The sequence below is a fragment of the Hippocampus guttulatus genome, chromosome 2, assembly GCF_054856545.1.
Source record: "Hippocampus guttulatus isolate MCC_2025c chromosome 2, RoL_Hgut_1.0, whole genome shotgun sequence".
Taxonomy (NCBI): Eukaryota; Metazoa; Chordata; class Actinopteri; order Syngnathiformes; family Syngnathidae; genus Hippocampus; species Hippocampus guttulatus.
This window is the reverse complement of record NC_141262.1, coordinates 8,795,236-8,819,549: the sequence shown is the minus strand read 5'-3', so window position 1 is coordinate 8,819,549 and position 24,314 is coordinate 8,795,236. Positions and strand designations below refer to the sequence as shown.

The window sequence follows — 24,314 nt, the reverse complement described above, 5'->3', positions numbered from 1 at the left end:
ATTAAAACAAAATGAACGCTAAATGCACAGTTCATAATGCCTTCAATGGAAAAGTCAACCACTCCATCTGTTTAACACAAATTGAGCGGTGTTCAGCAGTGGGATCCATACACAAATGTGCAATAGTCAACATTTCACAATCAACAAGGCATTCACTGAACTATTCAGGAATTTTAACAACAGAAAAACACTGTTGTGAGGCACAGTGGCCGGCTGGTTAGCACGTCCGCCTCACAGTACAAAGGTCCAGGGTTTGAATCTGGCTCCGACCTTCCTGTGTGGGGTTTGCATGTTCTCCCTGTGCAGGATAGGCTCCAGCACGCCCACAACCCTTGTAAGGCAAAGTGGCTCGGACGATGGATGCAAAATACTGTTGATTATTGATATATCATCCATCCATCCATTTTCTGAGGCTTATGGAATGGCCGCCAGTCAATTTATCACAGGGTGCATAAAATAGACAACCATTCACACTCATATTCACACCTTTGGACCATTTAGATTCTTCCATGAACCTGTCAAATGTTTGGAGAGATGTCAGAGGAAGCTGGAGTACCAAATAAGAAAGGAAGCAAGGAAGGAAGAAAGAAAGAAAATAAGGACTAAGCTTGTTTTGAAGCCGTAATATGAAACCTTAATTAAACCTTGTTTGCAACCCTAACCCTGGCTTTAAACCCTAACTACAAACCCTAAACCATGCTCGAATACCGAAATTAAAACCCAAACACTAGCTTGAAACATTCCACAAAACCCAAACAGTTGCCTTTAAAGCCTATTTAGGAACCCTAAGCCTTGATTGGAGTGTGACAGTGTTTCCAGTGGACAATCTTTTTTTCCACATTGCTCTGTCCTACGCGCATTTGATAAATATGCCGTCGTGGGGCTAATAAAGGCCTTAATGGATTTTGGAGGGGTGGGGGCACTCGGTTGTGTGAGGCAATCGCTATGAAAGTCTGCAGAGCCTCCTTGTGGATAACAGACTCAATGGTCAATGGTGCATTCTTGCTTTATAATTACAGGGCGTCCTCGACAAGCCAGACCTAACGCGTAAGAAAACGTCGTCATGCAGCGAAGAACCATTCCACCGTGATTCTTTCATTTGATTGTTTTACACATGAAGACCTAGAATTGCTTTTCACAACAACTCAAAAGAAACTACCAGACTGCGTGGTTTGCAGTTTGGTGCCGCTTTTACGTCGCTGTGTAGTCCAGTCAATCTTGTGAGGATTGACGCACTCAACCATGAACACACAGTGAGTTGATTTGAGTGAAAAACAGTTGACTCGGTTCAAGTCGGCATCCACGACAACATTCAGGGAAGAACAGGTCAGCCAAAAGATGACAGTGGGTCATTTCTGTCACTGACATGATCACGGGTGTGCACTGGAAATAATTGAATGTTACATCGTCAAAATTATTGTCACTCTAGAAACCAGGTAGAATTTGGCCTCAAAAATATTTTCCATGGAATTCATGATTTTAACTTTCACTTTTTGCATTGAACTACAAAAATAAATCCAATTTTCTATGATATTCAAATTTATTGAAATGTATACTTCCGGTACGTAATTGTAAAACAAATATTGACTTAAGTGTGTATTTAATGGTGGCTATAGTTTGCAGGGATGCCTCTAATCACTTGTTTGAAGGGCAACCACATTATAAGCAAAAATAAATGTTGACTTTCATGTTATAAGATTAGTTATTTAAATGATGTTAAATATGTTTTGGGAATACCCTGCCTACTGCCCAATGCCAACTGGGAAAGGCTCCAGCACACTCGCGACCTTCGTGAAGATAAGTGGCTCAGGTAATGATGGATGGATGTTTTGGGAAATTATTGTCATGCATGGAAGCAGTTGACAAGAAAATATTAAGTCAACATGATTTTTGCTTCCCCCCCCCCCCCCCCCCCCATTTGCTTCATGTTGGGCAACTTTTTGGAAACATTCTGTGAACGACACTGCATATGACATTCACAAGTACATTCTTAATAGCCATCTTAAGGTGTTATGCAAAACTGACCATTTCTAACTGCAAAAGCAAAATGTTCAAGGTCTTGTTTTAGCTCTCATTAGAGTGTTCAAGTGTAACGATACAAAATAATACGGAGTACATTTTCATTTTAATGCTTTACATATCGTGACCAGTGGCACAGTCTTTTTCTGGGGTCCCAGTTATGTCTTCACTCCCTCGAAAGGAGTAGGAGTAAAGTAACAGATGATGTCAGTCCCACTTAAAGACACACACACACACACACACGGGCACAAAGACGCACGGTGCACAGTTACGCCCCATGCACCAGTCCAACCAGATGTCCCGAAAATGTAAGAGGGCTCTCATACCCTCACCTCCTCATTCTTTGCACAATCAGCAGGAAGGCTACATAACAGAGCCTTGGTTCAAGAGACAAATCTCACTTAACAGCAGATAGAAGTAGGAGAGGGTATCTTTCTTCACTGTTTTCTTGTAGGGCCCCGACTACAGCCAGTTCTTGCTCCATCGAATCTCTTTACGACAACTGCTCACCCTTTTCCCAGCGAGGGAGGGACAGGGAAGGAAAAATGGAAAGCAGAGTTGTAACCAGACCCCCTAGCCTCCGAAGCCCTCAGAATGTTCTGGCCCCTGTTGTGGCTGAGGTTCCCACATGGGTCAGTGACGAAAGAGCATCTGGCGGTGGGCCAGATCACTCCTACTGCTGTTGGAGAGGAAATTTGGGAGAACCAGAGCGCGGTCCGGGAATAAACAGAATGAGAGGAGGAGAGGGGGGGCGGGGAGGGGCGATACTGGCGGGACAAATCTCAACGGTACGGCAGCTCTAGCCCGACAGCAAGCATAGACCATCGGAGCACTCTGTCATTTTATGATACTGGAACCACTGACCGCAACCAAGACGTTTTTGAGATGGAATCAAGCTTCCAGGCGCACTTCCACGATCACATGTGGGCACCTGAGATGGGAACGGATGAACAGAGCGACCCTTGGTCAGAAAGTAGTTCAGACTCCCAGAACCAAGAGATTGGGAATGAGCTGGAGCCTGATACGGACTCTGTATCCTGTGGATTTGTCGAAAGGAACCAGATGCGGCAGCTCCAACAGTCTAGTTCACCCCAGCCACACCGCCAGGCGTCATGGACCCAAAATGAGGTCCAGCACCCACAGGAGACTCAGTGGGCTCCCAAGGTGCCCCCTCCTCCACCACTCGCCGACCCCTCTGCCAGTGCACTTCGCAGCCTTCTCACCAACCTCCAGCAGCAAATCGTCAGACAACATGAAGTGTATGAGGCCCGGATTCTCAGGTTATTTTTACAATTTTTCTTTAAATCAATATATAAATCCAAATGTTAGCGTGTTTCCACAAAGTGTAGTATTGGTGCATTTCTTGAGAATTACATTTTGTCTAAAGTGTGCAGGATCCAGTCACCCTGCATCCTATTTAGCTCTAAACTGTTCTTCATCTACTTTAGCCACCCATTACCTTTATAAACACTGGGAAAATATATATAAATAATAATAAAAAATAGAACTCATCTTTAATGAGCCTACTGAGCACATACATTTTTAAGTCAGTCATTCAAACCCCAATTCCAATGAAGTTGGGACGTTGTGTCAAAGGTAAATAAAAACAGAATACAATGATTTGCAAATCATGTTCAAACAATTCATTGAATACACGATAAAGACAAGATATTTAATATTCAAGCTGATGAACACATACTGTATTCTCTCATTTTGAAATTGATGACTGTAACATGCTCCAAAAAAAGCAGGGGCAGGGGAATCAAAAGACTGGGGAAAATGAGAAATGCTCAATCAGCTGTTTGGAACATCAAAGGTAAAAGGGTTAAATGGAAACAGGTCAAAGAGGAAAACGACCATCCAGTCACCAGCACAAAGTTCAAAAGGCAGCGTCTGCGATCTTGTGGGGGCGTGTGATTGTCAATGGCATGCATAACTTTCACACATGTGAAGCCACCATGAATGCTGAAAGGTTTGTGGAGCAACATGGGCTACTTTCCAAGCAATGTCTTTTTCAGAGACGTCCCTGCTCGTTTCAGCAAGACAACACCAATCTGCATTCTGCACATGTTACAGCAAAGTTGCTTCACAGTAAAAGAGTGCGAGTACTAGAATGGCCAGCCAACAGTCCAGACCTGTCTCCCATTGAAAATGTGGTGCATCACAAAGTGCAAAATACCACAATGGAGACCCCGGACTGTTGAGTAACTGATGGTGTACACACAAAGCTTCAACAACTAGTGTCCTAAATTTCCAAATACTTGTTGCTAAAAGGAAAGGTGATATAACAGAGTGCTAAACATGCCCCTGCCCCATGGTTTTTGTTTTTTTTTGGAATGTGTTGCAGGCATCACATTCAAAATGAGTGTGTCTTTCCAAAAGAAATAGTATCAGTTTGAGCATTAAATATCTTGTCGTTATGAGGTTACATACACAGGTAACATTTAGATTTTATTTCAACAAAGATTTGGAAAATCCATGATAATTTATATTGATTAAAATAAACTACAATATTACACAAACATTTGCATTATTTATTTTTTGCTACATACTATCCGTTTCAAAAATTAAATAAGTCCTTGAGCACAAAAGTTCTCTTCGTCCTCCCTGCATTTTGACCCAAGCGGGCTGATTAAGATACTCTTAAATCTATTAGACTCTATCTGTGAGTGCCTTACACTTCCTCTACACTTTAATATTTTCATAAGCTTTATTGGAACAGGGTCTGTGGTGGTTGATCTATGGAAAATCTCTAGCACATGGCACAATGAGGGTGTGGTGTGCTAATTTAAGAGGCCATGCTGCTGACCTAGTCCCAACACATACCTTTTTTACTAATATAGATGGAGGAAGGCTAGCCAAAAGGTCAGGCAACAACAAACTAGGAGCCCTACAACACTTTCACCAGAATACACATCATTGCAAAAAAAATAATAATAATAATAATAATGAGAAGAAAAAGAGGGTTCAATTTGGGGTATGGCAAAGGCCTTGGCGCTGATTAATGTCTCAGTTCTAAAAAGGCATGTTAATCCTGGCACTACTGGGTAGTTAATTTCAAATTAAACGTTTGGGATACGGTTCTTGCATTGGTATGAAATGCAGCACCATCTAGCTTTATAGCTCTAAGAGATAATGTCAAGTGAATCATCACCAAGATAAAATCTTTGCTAAATCTACGTGCAATGTTTTAATTACCATTGTAACGTTCCAAATAGTCACGCAAGTGTGAAGATGATTAATAACTGTAGAATAAGAGTGAAATTAAATTATATTGCCCCCTTGTGGATTTTTTGCTCGAATGACCTTTTGTTGTGCAATGTACAGTATACAGGCCTGCATTGGGTTTTGTATGTATATTTTTATAATTGTGTTAAAAATATTGAACTGAGTAGCCAGACCCTCTTCTACTTCAGCTGACGGTCTGTCCTACACAGGCCTCCGTCACAATTTAACAAATCAATAGGGGGCAACATAAGTTGATGCTAATAATAAAGATTTATATATTGTACAATTTTACATATCGCACAATACAAATTGCTTACTTTAGCTTTTAAAAGGAGGCAGCAACTTCAATCCGAAGCCTAAACGGACAAATCTGCCAAAGTCAAACAGATTTGACATTGACATTTGCCACAAAATACATATTCGAGATCTATTTAGTTCAAGTTGAGTAATTGAACTAAATAGAGCAAACAAAAGGGTTGGAAACAAATTACACTAAACTTATGGAATTTAGAGTGATGATGAAAATGATGATACATTGTGCTTAAAATAAACCCAAGGGGGTACAACTATAGACGCTGATCAGCGTTTCCACAATTATTAACTTTTATAAGATGCTTAGCATCATGCCACAGTGGGTTGCCAAAGGGGCTGGTCAAAAGCAAAAATGCCAGGGTCGATTTTTTGTACCCAGCTAACCCCGTGTCAGTTACTCAAGGATTTTCAACATTTGTGGCAGGACTCGGCCCTATGCAAATGGCATTGGTTCCCTGAAATGATGATAAATCACACTTATTTTGGCTTTTTTTTTTCGTAACGTTTTAGTGAACTCCAAATTGTTTGACTTTGGAGGTTTCACTGTACCAAAACAAAACAACCATCTCCAAAACGCGAGTGACCTGAGCATTTTCCTGTCTTGAATCATATGTATTGTCTTCCCAATCAATGTACATGTTTACTCTTAGCCTAGAGGAGAGAAACAAGGAGCTGCAAGCGGAGGTTGTTCTCTTGAAAACCAACCTGTTACGGCAGCGTCACTGGTACCAAGCGGTGCAAGAAAAAATAACGCAATCCGAAAGAGAGCGGGCTGCCGCAGAACGGCGCAACTCAGCATTGCAGGAAGACATGGAACAGTTCTTCGACACTTTTGGGGATCTGAACAATGAGGTGAAGAAGACAGAACACATCATCGGGAGTTTTTGAGAAAGTAAAGACGGTACTCAACGACTTCATCAAGAATAAGAACACAATAAGATGCTGTATAGTACTTTATCTCTCCCTAGACAGAACATTCCCTTTCCTCTTTTGGGAAAGGTTTCCGTGATGTATAATGAGTACTTCATGAGGAATCTGAAAGGTACAGAAATGAAACCTACGCACGTTTGACAATTGTATGAGCTACATTAGCCGAATACTTAATGTTCTCAGGACAATTCAGTTAAAAATCATAAGCGAAGACACAATCCACCTCCACAGATACTTTCAGTGGTAATTTGGGTTAGAGCATAGCATTTTTAAAACATTCATAAAATAACGTAACTTTTCAAATCCCCCAAATGTGTTTGGATTTTTCCTCGTACTTGTAGCAAGTATGACATCCTACTAAATTCTCCTGAGAACAGGTTCCTGAATGATACTGCAACCTATGTGATTGCACGGGACAAGCAAGTAAAACAATATGCACAGGTGTTTAGAAGAGAAGAACACATGACAAATACAACACAAAGTCGAAAAGGTGACCTGGCCAGTTCTCAGGTCAATCAAGGTATGAATGAGAGCGAACGGCTGCATTTTGAAACAGAGGCATAGAGCACCGCGTCACCGTTTTAGTCCTCAAGTGAGTCAATTTCTGCATAAAGCTTCAAAGTCCATATTCAAAATTTGTCTCCTGGTTGTTTACCAGGCGGAAGTGTTTAATCTACATTCCTATCCTCATTCATCCCCCAGGATCTTTATGTTTTTAAACTAAGACACAGAAGCCCACGGTCAAATAATAATGTAAGAGGGTGCTGTGGAATAACATCTTAATAACCTGCCAAAAACAATGCCAAAAGAAAACGGAACATCTGTTGGTGCATCCTTCAGAACCAAAAAACATCAAGCAAGGACTTCAAAGAAGGTGTCTTCCTAATAAAAGGCAATCGCTAAATTGAACACTGAACTGTGTTGTTGTTTTACTTCTGTCATGGAATGGTATAGTAAGGGAGTTGCGTGGGCGCTGGTTGATGAAAATAAAATATTGAGGGATGATTGATTGCATGGCCCTCAAAAAGTGCAACATTATGCAAGAACAGAAAAAAAAACATGTATCTTTTGACAAACAAACGCCCACCCCGAGTTTACAGGAGGGAATGTTTCTGTTTGCACACATTATATTATATTTTCTAGAAGAGTACCTCATGTAAAATGGTGGGTGATTGCAATAATATACATATCCACAGGCACAAAGAGTTTTTGAAGAAAACACACAATTTGCAATTAATCCGTTCTACAACCACAATGTGTGTGCGCGCATCTTTACAGACAGTATATTACATGACGGAATAAAACAATCCAACCACAGCTTCGCCATGCTGTCAGGAATAAATACTCTACACAATTTCGGTCAGTTGAATGACCGAGCACTTTGCAGAGCGCACCGGCAGAAGATTGCAAGCCAGCGAGAGCATCGAGGGATCAGCCTTTGGCTGAGTTGATCAGCACATAAACATCGACTTTAAGCTTTTGCTTGCTTCGGCGAAACATGCATGAGAACAGTTGCGGCCTACAAGTTGATGACAGTAAACCTCTTGTTTCAACATAAGATCTGCTACAAAAATAAAACTATTCAAATACAACAATTTCGAACCCACCACATGTGCTCCTGGTAAACCAATGCATGCATCATCCACCAAGTTAGAAGGGTAACGAGTCGCATAGCACACATTTTGATCTTGAAGCAGCAGTCCAAAACTGGTTCAGAAGTGAAGAGCATAAGAAGATCCACAATTTGAAAGGGGGAAAAAATAGGCCAAATTGATGTGAGGATGAGGGGGTAAAGGGAGGAAGACAGGTTGCGTTCACTGACTGTCATCCAATGGCCCCGTGAGTGTATCGATGCTGCTGCTGTCTGTGTCCGAGGCCACCGTGTGCTCCGTGGACATCGATGAGATGTCATTGGCCGAGGACGACTGAGAGGCCGAACTGGACACCACATCTGAGGCGTGACACATTGATGGAATGAGTCTTGAGCTTATATCAACGCACCTTGAAATGTATAGTCCCCATAGGATCATACCTGAACAATCCTCTTTCATAACACCATTCTTGTTCCTTTCTTCCCAGTCTATCACCTCTTCATAAATGAGCTCTGAGGAGGGACATAAAATGTTTGTCTTTACCATTTAAAAATGTGGCCCTGGGTCAATTAGACATGCGCATATACACCGTATTTTTTAGACAATAGGTCAGACATCTTTTGTAGTTTGGCCTGTAGAGATGAAAGTGGACTTTTCTGAAAATCACGGAAAAATAAATCAATAAATAAAGACACACACACACGCGCGCGCACACACACACACTTGGCCGATCACGCATGAATCAGTTTACACAAAACGCTATTCAAATACTCGACATTCAATGACTAATCTTCCTTTTGTGTGCACACGTGCACCCTTTGTGGCTTCCATTCTCGACGAAATGTCGAAATATCAGAGAAATGGCGAGGCCATGAGAATGCGAGGCGAGGGTATTACTGATGTGGCGACGCCACTCAAGCTCAGCGAGCCTCAGCAGTAGATAGTCCGCTGCTCCCTGCTGTGCGTGCTTCAGCGCGAACATGAACGCAAGCGCGTCTTTTGATTTCAACCAATCAGCGCCGACGCAACGACGACACACGCCCGACGTCACACACGACAACAGCGAAACTAAGCTAGCCGAGACGACACTCGAAGTCGGACGGACAAGTTTTTCTGCCAATCTGTGTGTTTCCCTTTTTGTCCAAATATATTTTTTACGACACCTGTCTTGTCCACGGTGTCTTTTATTCATTCCGCTGGGGTTTAGCAAATGTCTTTACTCTTTACTGTTACTCGTGTTAATGTCTCAACATGGCTACGCTCGTGAAAGCAAAACAACGAACTCAAACGCGTCTTCGTTCAATGTTGTCAACTCATATCCGGATTAATTTTAGGCAAATTTTCCTCAATTCTCCGGAGAGATGTTCATAAAAATGTGAAAAACCCGGAATTCCGTGAAAATCCGGAGGACTTTCATCTCTGTATGACTTACACTCGGGTGCGGCAGGTACTGTATGTTAACTGCCATAAGAAAGCAGAAGAAGAAATGGAAGCAGAGCAAGAAGAAGACAAAAGCCCCGTCCCAATACCCACCCTATACGCAACAGTCCTCAATCAAGTGTACGCTTAGAAGAAAAGCACTTAGTGTTCAAGAGTGCAGGTTGCAAGCGTGTGAAAATTGTAGAATGGGGAGAGTGGGTGTTAGGTCATGGACTTGCGCCACGATGTTGGATTTGCAATGTCAAGCATGGCGGCAATGGAAATTTAGCTGCTTAAAATATTAAAACGGCAGCAAAAAACTGTTTGATGGAGATAAAAAGAGCAGGAAATGAAGGATAGTGCACATATAGCCCCCCCCCCCACACACACACAATTATTCATGAAATGTAATTGTATTAAGTGTGTTGTAATGGTAATTACATTAATTAATAACAGTTCAGATAATGATGACTGGACGGTTAAAATTAAATATGTTAAAGTATTTAAAGCATCTTTCCAAGTCACTGTACAAAGTCATTACACATATACAGACTAAAAAATATGTTATACAGGTAATTTGATACCTACACGTATTTTTGTTTTGTTTTTTGGGCAAAAACACAGGAATTCCACCATGTGTCGCCATGTTCCTGTTCTTTTGGTCAAACCTGCAATGGATTGTGGGTAATATACTGAGCCTGCATCCATGGGATGGGCTCCAGCTCGCGCATGACCAGATGAAGATGGATGACTGGAACTGGTTTAACTTGAACCACATTATTTCACAATCCCTGTTTATGTTTGTACACGTTTGACAAATACTGTCAAGTAATTTTGAACTGGTCCACTAGAGGATAGTGTATCCTACCTTTCCACTGCTCGATGCTGTGCTCTCTCTCTTCTAGCTGCTTGTCCGAAATTTGGGGAGGAGGCTGAGATATAAGAAAGCATATACAAATCCCAGAGAGGACACATGTAATCGTTGTACTGATAAAGAGCCTAAAATGGAGGGTGGAAGGGGTGCGGGCCTCACCGCATCGGCCTCAGCGGGGTCATACCACATGTGAATGTAGGGATGATTGAGGGCTTCCTCCACTGAGATGCGGCACTCCGGATCGATGACCAGCATTTTGGACAGCAAGTCTCGAGCTTGACCCGCTGTCACAGCAACGGACAAATAGAACAGTTGCTATGGAAATTATGACATCGCTTGTTTTTATGTGAGTCGAGTTCTCACAAAAGGCGTTATTTTGTTCGTGAATGTTCCATTGCATCAATATCGTCAAGACAAACAAAAAACAAAAACGTTTCAACACTGATGAAGACAGCAGCCTTCTACAACGTACAGTAAAACTACATTGTCTCACAAGACGTTTTCTTTTGTGAGAGCGTGCCTTACTCTTGAGCTTGTCGTGTTCCGAGTCCGAGGGAAAGGCCCAGTCGGGGAATAGCTCTGCAAAGCTGACACCTGGATACTGTGGCTTGTTCATCACGTAGTTTCTCACAGTATCCATCAGACGGTTCATAAACTCCAGACTGGGCGTGCCCAAAACCTCAATTACTTTGTTCCACTGGTCAATATCTGGCCAAAACGCTAGTTAGGGAAAATAGATAAATACGGACAACAACAACATTTTGACCACTTGTATAAGATAATGCTATCCGAAACAAGAGTTGTTTAAAATAAGTGTATTCTTTTTCAAAACTACATTGATGCTGTCAGAGAGGTATTCAATTCATAGATGTTAATGAAAGGTAGAGCGCTGTATGGAGGTACTGTAGTCATAAATATTAAGATAAGATAAGAAAACCTTTATTAGTCTCGCAATGGAGAAATTCCCAATTCACACACACATTAGGAACAACCCCCAGCAAGACAGCTCAAAATTAATTACTATAACCAAAATAAACACAGTTAAATGAATACCTCTCTAACAGTGTCAAGCAAGTGAAGGCAGAAGACTTGATTTGATTATAGTGAGTACGTGGTCATAATGCCGTGTCTGCTCGGTGTCCACTGTATGTGAGGAAATAAAGGGAACACGTAGGAATGGATTGGATCAAACTGATACTTTTTCAACATTGATTCACACAATAAAGGCAAATGTATTTCACAGGGTGTCCATAAAGTGTCTTGTCTAATTTAAAAACATATATAACAAAAGCAATTGATGAGCCACAGTGAATCAGATTTGTTGGATGTCCACTACTCAAAAGGTAGTTTTAGTTTTTAAATCACATTGCATTTGTGTACAGCAGGTGTCGGGAACTCTGCTTCCTCGAGAGCCATTTCCTGCCTGTTTTAGATCTCTCCCTACTCCAACACACCTGATTTCAATTGATCATGTTCGTTTTAGGCTTCTGCAGAGCTTGCTGATGAGGTGATCGTGATGAGATGACCTTTCAGCCAAAACGAACACGCATAATGTGTGAATCTGTGGCTGGGAACATGTGACGACAGAACTTGACCGAGATATGCCAGAGGTGAATATGTACTGTGGGACCAAGTGCAATCAAACTATTCTATCACTACCTATTTTTTTTCTATGAGACATGAACTATCATGTGGCACCACAACCAGGTGACCTACAACCATCCACCATATTACACGGTGCACTCCCACATTGGGGACTACATATACAGTACGTGGGATTCTACATCAAACATTCCCAGACCGGTAGATTGTTCCCCAGATATCGCTCCCCAAGAGTTATTCCATGGAATTACTGTACATTAAAGATGTCATGTATTGTACAAAGATATAGGACATAAGTGATCTAATGCAACAGATCACGTCGTAGATGGTAGAGGAGGAAGAGGTGGATGGAGATTTTCAGGTGCAGCTGCTGAGGTGGAAGGCATTGACCGATTCATAACATAGCCATGAGCAACATTAATCATCTTCTCACCACTGTCCAACTTTTTATTGACAATGGCAACCTTCGTTTCCAAGGAGATCCCATGGCTTTTTTTTTTTTGCCCACAACCACTGTCATTGCTTGCATTGCAGTTTTTGCCACAACCACCACTATGATTAGCCTTTGTTTTATCAGTCACGCTAAATTAAATACGTTTTAAAAACAACTTCAATATCTACCCATTTTGTCATAATTTTCAGATATTTGTCAATTCACTTGCCTTTTGTCATGGTTTTTTTTTGTATGTAAATACACTTTATGGACAGCTTGTACAGATGCCTAAAGGAAAATAACTGCGCTGGAAGAATCTTATGTTGACAAAACTGTCATGGAATGGTGGCAAGCAGTGCAGGATACGGTCAGTGCCTTGGAAGATGACGCTACCTTTCACCATCTCTCCCATGATGCAACCCACAGACCAGATGTCCACTGTAAACATAGCTGATATTAATAACTAGTCACATTTAACATCAAGTACAAATTATTCCAACTTAACATGCAGATAGATGGAGAACTGGTTCATGCTTTGAAGTTAACGCATAGACACTGAAGTGTTGTATGCTTTTGTCTGTGATGTTAGCTATGCTGTGGTCTGTTGCATTTATCATCACAGCCATCCTCAGGCTGGATTGGTGTCGTCTTTCTGGCCTAGGCAACCACACACAGGCTCCTCTGCTTATCACTTCCCACAGCTGCTGCCAGTGTGCCTCAGAGGGAGGGATGGAGAGCCTCACAATTTCTCGTTTTGATGACTTTTAGCTTCATGTGTGGCAAATAGCCGCCAACTCATTTCAGTCACACTCAGGATCAAAGAAGCCACATCAGAGGTCTACTTTCAAGTTGGGTTTCATGTTGCCTGTGCGACAATGCAATACAGCTTTGTCCAAGGGGTTCAAATGACTCATAAGCACTGTATGTAGTGCTAAAACACTGAATAAACTGCAATCCTTGAAAACTGCCCAGGAGCGATGCTTTCTAATTAATGAAATGATCAAATTGGGTCAACACATTTGCCACCGTTTCATGTCTCAAGACATCTTCGTGGAGTAAAGACTACACAGCATCATATAATAGCTTTATATAAGCAAACTGCCAACGCTTTTTTGAAAAAGAAAAAAAAAAGGTCGCTAGAGGGGTCTGAAAACTCGCTAAATATAGCAATTTATCCGTTTTCAATACCACTTAATCTGTTCAAGGTTGTGGGGTGCTGGAGCCTCTCCCAGCTGACTTCGAGAGAAAGGCAGGCAATACCCTGAACTGGTCGCCAGTCAGTCGCAGGGCACATAGAGACGGACAACCATTGTCACTCACATTCACACTGTGACTGAGCAGGAATAGAACAGTCCTAACATATATATTTAAATTAAATGAAATACATGGCTAGTTGGATGTCATCCTGGCTTTAAGATGTTTTAATCATTGCCCTTGGTTTATCTTTTAAGGATGGAATGTTTTGAGCATGCCTCTCCGATCTGATGTCCTACTTACCATTCTCCTTATACTTCATGCCCAGAATGACTTCTGGTGCCCTGTAGTATCTGGTCACCACATATGGTGTCATCATGAAGTTGGTGCATGCCGTCCTCGCCAAGCCAAAGTCCAAGATCTTCAGAGTGCAATCTGACTTCACCACAATGTTACTGGGCTTCAAGTCCTGACAGCACACAGATGCAAAGCTTACATCATCTATCTACATAAACAGACTAAGTCATGGCAATTATTTCTGTGCAGACATCCGGTGAAAATATTTAGCATTTATAGTGATTACGTGTCATGGTCACACAAATTCTTAAAAATGTAAATTTTAAACTTATGAATATAATAGAATGGAACGTTAAAATAAAATTACAAAAAAAGGCTCCTGCTCATGTTAAGCCACTAAAACATGTATTTAGCACATATAGTAATCCCTCGTTTTTCACGGTTAATAGGGACCAGAAACTCCCACGAAAGGTGAAAACCCACGAGGTAGAATTTGCACCCCCCCCTTTTCAGGAATTGTCGTGTATGTGGGGACCAGCATGTTTAAAATGTGTAAACGGTATTTATGCTTTACATATTTGAGACAAAGAACAGTACACATATTTACTTAAATCTTTAATTATAAAACGTTGTACAGTAATTAACATTCATCAATATTGCCTTCTGAGAGAGGCGAAGAGATTTGTCTTGGTGGCGGAGAAGGCGGCTCTCACTTGACTCGCACAGGCTTTAGGTTCACTCAACAGACTCCTCTGCTGGAAGTGTTGATGGACGGTGTAGATGAGGTTTTTAAATTGGAGAAAAACATGGTGATGGGTAGCGCTATGACGTTCACCTCATCTTATTAGTTGAAATAGGTTTACGGTTTATTTTTGATCAGACAGGGGTTTTTTTAAGTGAAGAAAAAAACCCTCTTACCGATTTGACAGTTTCGGCTGCCACTTCAGCCTTCATCTGAGCTGCCACTGCTTCCTTGTGTCATGTCTAAAAGAAAAGCTGACCGGGTCGGGAAACCTTCAAAATAAGGCTCCCGGACTCGGTCAAGGCTGCGGACCAACCCCCCACCACCACCACTGAAACAATGTGTCCCTGTTGATGGTGTCATCTCCGTGGAGGGACGAACGGGCCTACATGCTCCCACACACCCTTCCCGGGCATTGCTTCAGCGGCCGCAAGAGGTTGGAGCGCAACTTAACTAATTAAAAAAAAAAAAGTTATCGCTGACACAAAATAAGTTATCGCGAACACAACACAAATACACAGTATGCGAGACAGTCAACAGCGTGACAAGACACAAGGGAAGGTGCTGGGTGAGGCTGCGATGATGTGCAGCCAATCAGCTCACGAGATAAATCCACTCATGCTCTCATTGGTCGATGTTGCACTGGGAACCAATCACGCGCTTTGAATAAGTGCCCGTGGCATGTACAGTACAGTACATGGAAGTAGAAAGCCTCTGAGGTGTTCCAGATGCAGGGAAACCTTGCGAGCATCAACATGAAAACAACGCATCTTTCTGCAATATGGCTGTATTCTTTTCATTTTTATGTATTTATTTTAATGAACACAATATTTTGGAAAAACACGCAAAGCACTGAAACTGCAAAACAGTAAGCTCGAAGTGGCGAGGGATTACTATATAATTAACTCAAAATTTTATTGATTATGCTGGCAATGTGTACAGTGTGTAAAACCTCTCAAGGACAATCCACCATCCATACCCTGTGAATGATACCAGCTGAGTGCAGATGTCTAATGCCACACAGGATCTGGTAAAGCAGGTAAGACATTCTCTCATGGTCCAGATCCATGTGGATCACCTGGCACAAGCTGGCATCCATCAGCTCCATCACTAGATAGCTGTAAGAAGAAGTAAACCACATAAAATGGCGAAGCTTCAACACAAATGCAATACACTTCAACTAAACACTAAACATAAGATTGGCGATATCGATCCGTTGTGCTCCATTCAACAGAATAAGTAATGGCTTCCTGCATGTATATGGGATTTGTTTTCGATTAAACAGGACTCCTGTTTATCCCACACTAGATCATTTGTGAGTAAATTGAGACGAGGTCATCCTCATTACTTTAGTATTTATACTTTTTGTGACATGTTTTTCAATACTTGTTTTTAATGTAAAATGTCTGTAGTGGCTCAATAAAGGTTGGGAAACACTGCTTCAGAGCACAACTCACAGATCTTGGAATTCCTCTAGGGACTTCTGAGGTGTGAATACATTGATCAAACGGATAATCTGCATGAAGAGAGACAGTCATTACATCAAATTGTGACTCTCACATCATCATCAGGTCTTTCTTTGGATTTTCCAAAAGTTACATTCCCAAAGAGGCAAGGGTAAGTAAGTCTTACATTTTTGTGGTTGACACATTTCAGCAAAACCAGCTCCCTGTATGCACGTTTCGCATGCGTCTGGTTCTGAAAGGGCCGGCACAGCTTTTTCACCGCCACAGAGATGCCCAGGACTGTATCTAGGGCAGAGCTGGTTATGAAGAAGAGAGAACTTGTGTCATGGCCAACAAAGTTGTTTTTTTTATTTGCATCCAGGGTCTGCAGCACTTTTATTGTCATTAAACTTTTAAAATGCCCAAGACGTGCAACTACAACAATGAAAGGTTGAAGTAGATACCAAGTTATTTGGAGAAGCACAAGGCAGGAAGATTTTGTGCAAACAAAGATGGAAAAAAGCTAAGCCAGAGAGTGCACAACATGCCATCGGGCACGTTAACACGCACAGTTCATTACACAATGATAATTATTCACTTTCATGGTGCTGGTGCTGCCACAGCTCAGCAGGCACATACACATTAAAAGAGCATCCTTTTCTGATCATTATCCACACAGCCGAAACAAGGCTATAAAATCAGGCATTGTATGGAGTTTGGTGGAGGACATACTTTCTCTGCAAACTTCATACTGGATCCCAGGTTTATGATTCCCTTTATTTTATCTTTGCTAAGCCAAATGGCTGCTTGGTTTAAAACAAAACAAAAACCCTAATTGAATTAATGAATGAATAAATAAATAAACAAACAAACAAACAAACCACTCATTTTGCCCAATATGCCCATGAAACAGTTGAGCCATGATTGGACATGAGCTGAGCCCTTCAGCAACACTGATGTCAGTTTTTGTTGACAAAAAGTGGCAAAATGAGATGGAAGGACTTTGCTGCTAAATTCATCCATCCATCCATAATTCAGATTGCACAAAAGCAATATTGATCAGAATGTTGTGATAAAAGTGGTGGACATAGGATATACAGTATAATAAAAACTTTTGACTTGACTTCCCCGTTAAGGTTGCCCCAAACAGGGCAATTTAAAATGTTATCTAGTTCCCGGCTATAAAATCTCATGTACCGGTAGTTAAAATACTATAGGTGTCAAAATATTAGTTGTACATGAAGCAGTTACAGATGACAATGGAATCATATTAATTTTACACATATTCTTGATTTTGTGGCCAGAGAGTGTATGCTCACTAACAATCAGATTCATAATTGAAGCAGGTTGAATTTTTCCACATTTCATTTAGAGACTGCCCCTATCCATATTGAAAGCAATAACAATTATTCATTAGCTTTAAAATTAGGGCTGTTCCTATTAATAAAAATAAATAAATAAATAAAAAACCTCATGAAGTGCCCAGCCAGCCATGAAAGTGAAGCAAAAAAAAAAAAAAAAAAGTCAGCCACACCCTGTTCGAAGTTTTAATTAATGAATGAAATGGCTTGCTTTTACCCCCGATGATACGCGAAATCCTTTTGTAAAGGCTTTTCAAGAACCGCAAAGCCACTCACCAAACAATACCTTGGGCCCCGGAGCCGATGGCGCGGAGCTGCTGGTAGCGATTGAGCACAGTGAAGGTGGAGTCCCCCACCTGAACACTGTAGAACTGACTCTCAGCCTCACTCATCCTGAGGGACAGTCAGAGGCACCAGTGCTGTCTGTGGAGAGAACACACACACACTTCATCACATGTCGCAACACGCTGTTTGGACAAAAGTCTTGGGACCCTGCTATGAATCAATTAGAAAGTGGCGGTTGTAAATAACCACAATGTATCCCACCAGGTATCATAGTTTGACGTACAAAGTATATGAAATGGGATCAAATGACAAAAAAAAATGTCAAGGCATAGACAGAAAATGCTAGCAGGCAACAGCCAAAAACAGAGTTTTGTGGAGATCTGCCATCAAATAAATGTTGAACCCATAGGACAGTTTTAGTTGCATCGACTGATTGCCAGAGAGCAGATCTGGCCTTTATATACTGTATACCAACGACATCTGGCCAGTCTACAGTTTGACTGGCCATCATGAAGGCGTACTTAAGTGAATATAAAATGTAAAACAAGTGCTGAAACAACATATATGTATTGTACCTAAGTACAAGACTATCAAAATGTTACAATTTATTGCTCCATAGAAAGAGTTTGAATTAATATTGGACACAGCTGAGGTTAGCACGTTAGTGTGTCCCTAGACAACCATTCTCGTTTCTCACCAGCACCTTGGGAATACGACTTTCCTACGCCCACACGACTATGTAACTTAAAAGTTGATGATCAACAAAACAACAACGTTCCAATGATAAGGTCAAGCACAAATAAAAATGGCTAATATCTTTTGAATGATATTGAAACGAGAGAGAAAAAAATGTCTGCTTCATTTTGGCGGTATACAAAAATAAATGGATGGATGAATCAATCAGTTTTTATTTAGTTGCCGATGAATCATAATGCGTTGGTATGCAAATGCATTTTGGGCAATTCCAGGCATCAAACTTTGTCTGAGCAGTTAGGGGATGACCCCTTTATGGTCCAGTCTGACTGTGACATTGTGCTTGGAGCAAGAGCCATGCTTACATAAGCTTGGTGTGAAAGAAGCAGAGCCCCAATCTCAAATGCAAACACATAAAGGCGAATGTGAGCCAGGAGTTTTCTCAGGTCCAACGTGGATGACCCCTGACCTCATGAATGAAGGAATGGACAACCACTCCTACAGATGCACTACACTCGAGCAGAAAGTCTTCCTAGAAATGTGAAAGAGACGAAACAACAACAATGACTTTATTTTGGCTTGGTGGAAGACTGATACGGTTGCGTCAGTTTCTCACTCACTGCTTTCATTTGTCTGATGAAGCCAAAGAATCCAACAAAGTTATCATGCCAAGTTTTGAACTGGCGACGGTCAAACCAGGCTGTAGATGAAGCGAGAGGTTCTGGCATATTTGGAGGGGAGAACAGAGGCAACTGAGGAGTTTCCAAAGTCACCCGGACGGGTATCTCTACAACCCATACTGACACAATCTTGCTAACAAACACAATGGGAGACAGTGTTTGTGGGTGGGCAAGCAGGATGCATAACAAACAGTCAGATTTCTTTTCCGATTTAACATTTAATATTATTCCAGTGTTTCACAACATGGTTGGTTTTCTACTCTTTTGGCCACTCTTTACATTACTTTCTCTTTTGATTGCTGCTTTCAAAATACATGCAGGCATGGAAGTAAAAAATGAACATTAGAAAATACCATCAGCTGTTGAAGGTTTGGTGTTGCTCTGTTTCCACAACATTACTCAGGGAAAGGGGAGAAAAATATACTCATCTGCTCCCTCTCCTGCCTCTGTGGATTTTTCTCATCCAGCTGGCTCTCTCACTAAACATGGGATGAGAGCTGCTTTTGGGTTTTTTCCAGCATTAAATGTCCTAACTATCCTCAGTCCTCATTATTTCCTGAATTTGTCCAATTTCAACAAAAATATCCACAGAGAAGAAAGAAAACACGTGTGGATGGAGGGTTTTCCTCACTTAAAATTTCATAGATAATCACTACCTGTAGGGCTTGGACCAAAAAAAAAATTTTGCCCGATTCGATCACATAAAATGGTGTCACCACAGTGATTATATGTTGTTTGGCATTGTTTTTACACCAGATGCCCTTCCTGATGCACCCTACTCATTTTTATCAATAGTGACAGCCCTATCCCCGTGGTCCAACGGGAATGGTATGTACATCTTTGTCACAGTAGCAGCACTGTCGAATTTCTGCACTGTCACGTAACAGAGACACCTACCGAAATAGTCAAGTGCAATCTGGCACGATTCGACAGTCCACAGGAGTAGGGGGAACAAAAATCTTTGAGATAGACAGACAGAGTGCTTTTTTAAATGTCATTTTATTAAGGCGCAAAAAAATCCAAAACTACATGTCCCTATGTAAAAAAATAATTGCTCCCTGAACCTACTAATGGCTTGAGCCACCCATGGCAGCAATAACTGAAATCAAGTGTTTGCGATAATTAGTGACGAGTCTTTCGCATCGCTGTGGAGGAATTTGGACCCACTCTTCTTTGCAGAATTCCTTCAACTCCACCCTATTGGAGGGTTTTCTACCATGAATTACCCGTTGAAGGACACCCTTGACTACAGCATCTTAATTGGATTCAAATCCAGACTTTGACTTGGCCGCTCCAAACCTTAATTTTTTTTTTTTTTTTAAGTTCAAAGGTGGACTTGCTGGTGTGTTTTGAATCAATGTCTTGCTGCATGATCTAAGAGCGCTTGCGTTTGAGGGTTGATGTTCTCCATGATTTTCTGGTAGACAGCAGACTTCACTATCCCATCAATCACAGCAACTTGTCTTGGTCCTGCGCGAGCAAAGCAGCCACAGACCATCAGACTGCTACCACCATGCTTCACTGTTGGCCTCATGTTCTTTTTTTTTTTTTTTATCAAATGCTGTGCCATTTCTACACCAGATGTAAGGGCCCGCACATTTCACAAAAAATTCAATTTCTGATTCAGCAGTCCACAGAATGTTTTTCTAAAAGTCCTGAGGATTATCAAGATGTCTTTTGGCAAATATGAGACGAGCCTTTGTGTTCTTTTTGGACAGCAGTGGTTTTCGCCTGGAAACTTTGCCAGGGGTGCCATTTTTGGCCAGTGTCTTTCTTATGGTGGAGTCATGACTGACCTGAACTGAGGCCAGTGATGTCTGGAGTTCAATGGATGTTGTTGCAGATTCTTTTGCAACCACCTAAATGAGCCGCCATCACACTCTTGGAGTAATTTTAGCTGGTCGACCACTCGTGGAAATGTCCCACAAACATGTCCATTTATATGGAGCAAAATCAACCACATAACTAGGAATAGGTGCATATCCCCTCTCGCTCCCTCAGATCCTCGTCCTCCCTCTGCCTGTCAGTGCCCCCTGCCCGACTGAGCACCATGGGAGCCAGAGCCTTCAGTCACGCTGCTCCAAAGCTCTGGAACAACCTACCTCCGGACCTCCAAAACCGCACACCTCTTTCCACTTTCAAGTCCCGTCTAAAAACACACCTGTTCAGGATTGCCTACAACACATAGCTCTCCCATTTCCTATGTTTTTATGATTTTATGATTTTATGTCCTGTTTTTATATAATATCTCGTTTACTAATTTTTACATTGTATTTTCTTATTGTCTGTACAGTGTCCTTGGGTGGCATGAAAGGCGCTTTTAAATAAAATGCATTATTATTATTATCATTATTATTATTAATATTGACAATGCTGCCCAAGTAGAAGAGAACAATCTATCACTATACATGGAGGGAAAGTAATTGTCCATGGACTTCCCATTAATGTAAAAAAAAAAAAATTAATGACAAAATTAGACATGTGTTTTTCACAGAACACCACCATTATGTATACAGTCAGTGAGCAATCAATTACACTTGCAGAATGTAGTGAAAAACAAACAGATGTATCAGAAGTTCTGCCTTTGCAAATGCAGAACAGTGGCACCTCTTACTTACGAACGTCTCTTGATGCGAAAAATTCAAGTTACGAAACACCTCAACAGGAAAATATTGCCTCTAGTTACGAAATAAATTCCAAGTTACGAAAGGTAAAAATACAGGTAGGCAGCAAGTCGCAGCTCCGAGTTTCCTGAACACAGCATACTTATAGCTGCTCTGCCATTGGCTACTACAGAGCATCATAATTCCCAGCATCCCATTGGCTAAGAGGGACCTCTACTGTAGGAGTCTGTGTGTAGATAGATAAATAAATAGATGTGTGTCTATGCTGGGTCCTCGTCAATCGCTCCTTGGGCCATGAGACGTTCCTATAGTTTACATAAATGGGAATCACCCAGATAAAGTGTTCGCCAGTTGAGCGAACGCTCACTATGCTGATGTTTGCCTTGGACATTTTCGAAGGATTGTTAAAAGGCGACAAAAGCAAACGTCCTTGGATCGGTTTGTGACAAAAGGCCAGGCAATAACCACTTCTGAGGGAGAATATGAACGAAAGAGGGCAAAAAACGGTGAGGACACAGTTAAAAGTTAAATGACCATTTTTATTCTTTACTCTATTCTTTGGTTTTTACTTTGTGCAAAACTCTAATTTTATTGTGCAATAATCTAATTGTGACATGTATTTGTTTCATATATTGATGCATTTTTATGCTTTAGAAAACATTTATGTCAGAATTTTGGGGGGGCTTGGAACGGATTAGGGCATTTACATGGAAAACGTGTCTACTTAGAAAATTGTCTAGTTAAGAAATTTCTTCCAGAACCAATGAATTTCGTAAGTAGAGGTACCACTGTATTATAACATTATACTGCAATCATCAATGGTTGAATAAATACATGGAAATTTGAGCTTGAATTCCTTGAACCTGATCCTCACATTGCAATCTTTTGTTAATACTGTGAGCCACAGTAGAATCAAAACACCATCATTCACAAAGCACACTAGTTTGTGCCTCAATAAGTGACAATCACCTGTTTGGGAAAATCCTCTTTTCTTTTTACATTCAAAAACAAGTAGGTGAAATGTGGACCACCAATGTAAAAAAGCAAAAAACGAAAACACAACAGTGATTGACTTTTACCATGCAAACACTTCACACAGTTTCCATTTATTTGCCTGCCAACAAACGACCAACATCTAAAATATACCCTCCTGCAAATTCACAGTTACATAAGCATATGATTTGGTTATGAGGCCAATGATATGATGCAGAGTGAGCTTCACAGCCTCATCCTCTGCTCCTCATGACTGCTGTCCACTCTGAGTCCAAGCCATGACCACAAGTCAAATTTTGAGGAGGGATGCGAGTCAGTGAGCTGAGTGGGTGATCAGATTAGCGTTGCCTGAAGGCTCGACATCTCACACTCATGCTGCTGCTGCACATGGGATGCTCTTTAAAATGATGCTTGGTGAAGATGACTTAACACTAGTGCGTGTATGTTACTGACCATGCATAAATGCACGCATTATTCAAATGCGTTGACAGGTCTAAACTTGCCCCCAAATTAGTGTGGAAATGATCCACAGGAGCAGTTGACTACTTGGGGCCGACTGTGGGGGACCGGCACGGGAGGGGGTAGCGTGGGGGTGCTTTTGGGACTATCATGTGACATAACTGGGTGTATACCTGGCTGCTTTTAATTCCCAAACGCCGCGTGCCTGCTCTAAAATACACACACAAGCAAGCCAACACGGAGTGTGAAGTCACGCGTGGATGACACACCGCGACTGCCGCAACACAGCTGGCCTTGAGGGTGGCTAAATACGGCCGTAGATCGTCCCGAAAGCCGAGAGGCGCCGACGAAGCCGGTATCATAAAGCACCGCTTTTATCAGCGTTCACTAAAAGTGTGGCCTAGGCTGTCTTTCAGTTTCCATGGCAATGCGGTAGTCGTGAAGCCGGGGAGTTGAAGTCAATGCCGGCGGGTTCACGGAGCCTCACCGAGGGGGCGGAAGCGCCGGGGAACGCTTACCTTCTGGCTCCCAGGGCACTCCCGGGCATGGACAAAACGGAGAAAGCGCCCCGTTCCTTGTTCCGACACGTCCGAGAGTCGAAGAAAAACTTTGGACGAAAGGCCGCTCAGACTGTCACGACGCGGAGATTCAGCAGTACCCGCCTAGCCGAACTCCCAGCGACAGCGCGGAGCGAGGAGGCGGCGACGTCACACCAGGCGGCCAAGGCTTGCGCATGACGTCATCGCGCAAGGTGACGTCAACTCCGAGGAACTTGATTGGTTGAATGACTTTATATGGGTTAAAATGCTTTTAGCCAATTTGTCAATTTTATTACCTCATTTATAAATGCAAAAAAAAAATATCTCACTGGTCACAATACAGCCGCGCAAAAAATTAAGAGAATACCAGTTTTCTTCAATTTCTTGTTCATTTTAATGTCTGGTACCACGAACAGTATCAAGTGAATAAGTGACACAAACGAAAACACGTAATGCCTAATAGCACCGTTTTTGTTGTACAAATTCAATTGTCATTGCTATTTATGTAAGAACTTTTGAAGTGAGTTTGGTCACTATCAATCAGCTCTTAAATTCAATTCTCATTTTTATTCATTACAGTTGAAATTAACATT

The 24,314-nt window shown here is 41.6% G+C and overlaps 2 protein-coding genes across 8 annotated transcripts in view; one reads left to right on the top strand and one right to left on the bottom strand.

Annotated features, from left to right (window-relative positions):
- mapk9 (mitogen-activated protein kinase 9) overlaps window positions 1-23,907 on the bottom strand; it is a 40,122-nt gene extending 16,215 nt beyond the window's left edge. For all 7 annotated transcript variants that reach the window (XR_015103446.1, XR_015103447.1, XR_015103449.1 and 4 more), the window contains exons 1-12: window positions 23,701-23,907; window positions 17,725-17,871; window positions 16,275-16,404; window positions 16,100-16,158; window positions 15,622-15,760; window positions 13,907-14,072; window positions 12,776-12,847; window positions 10,900-11,082; window positions 10,534-10,658; window positions 10,369-10,432; window positions 8,522-8,593; window positions 8,312-8,440 (exon numbers count right to left, since the gene is read on the bottom strand). Coding sequence is in view for 3 of the 7 variants with exons in the window: in XM_086134545.1 (XP_085990671.1) it covers window positions 8,312-8,440; window positions 8,522-8,593; window positions 10,369-10,432; window positions 10,534-10,658; window positions 10,900-11,082; window positions 12,776-12,847; window positions 13,907-14,072; window positions 15,622-15,760; window positions 16,100-16,158; window positions 16,275-16,404; window positions 17,725-17,840 (1,255 nt within the window). In the remaining 4 variants the exon portion in view is untranslated. The remainder of the gene's footprint in view (window positions 1-8,311; window positions 8,441-8,521; window positions 8,594-10,368; window positions 10,433-10,533; window positions 10,659-10,899; window positions 11,083-12,775; window positions 12,848-13,906; window positions 14,073-15,621; window positions 15,761-16,099; window positions 16,159-16,274; window positions 16,405-17,724; window positions 17,872-23,700) is intronic.
- On the top strand, window positions 2,808-7,405 carry LOC147208409 (uncharacterized). Its single transcript, XM_086134563.1, has 2 exons — window positions 2,808-3,299; window positions 6,210-7,405. The coding sequence occupies exons 1-2, from the start codon at window positions 2,905-2,907 to the stop codon at window positions 6,445-6,447; spliced, it is 633 nt and encodes a 210-aa protein (XP_085990689.1). The 5' UTR covers window positions 2,808-2,904; the 3' UTR covers window positions 6,448-7,405.
- Window positions 23,908-24,314: the final 407 nt, after the last annotated feature.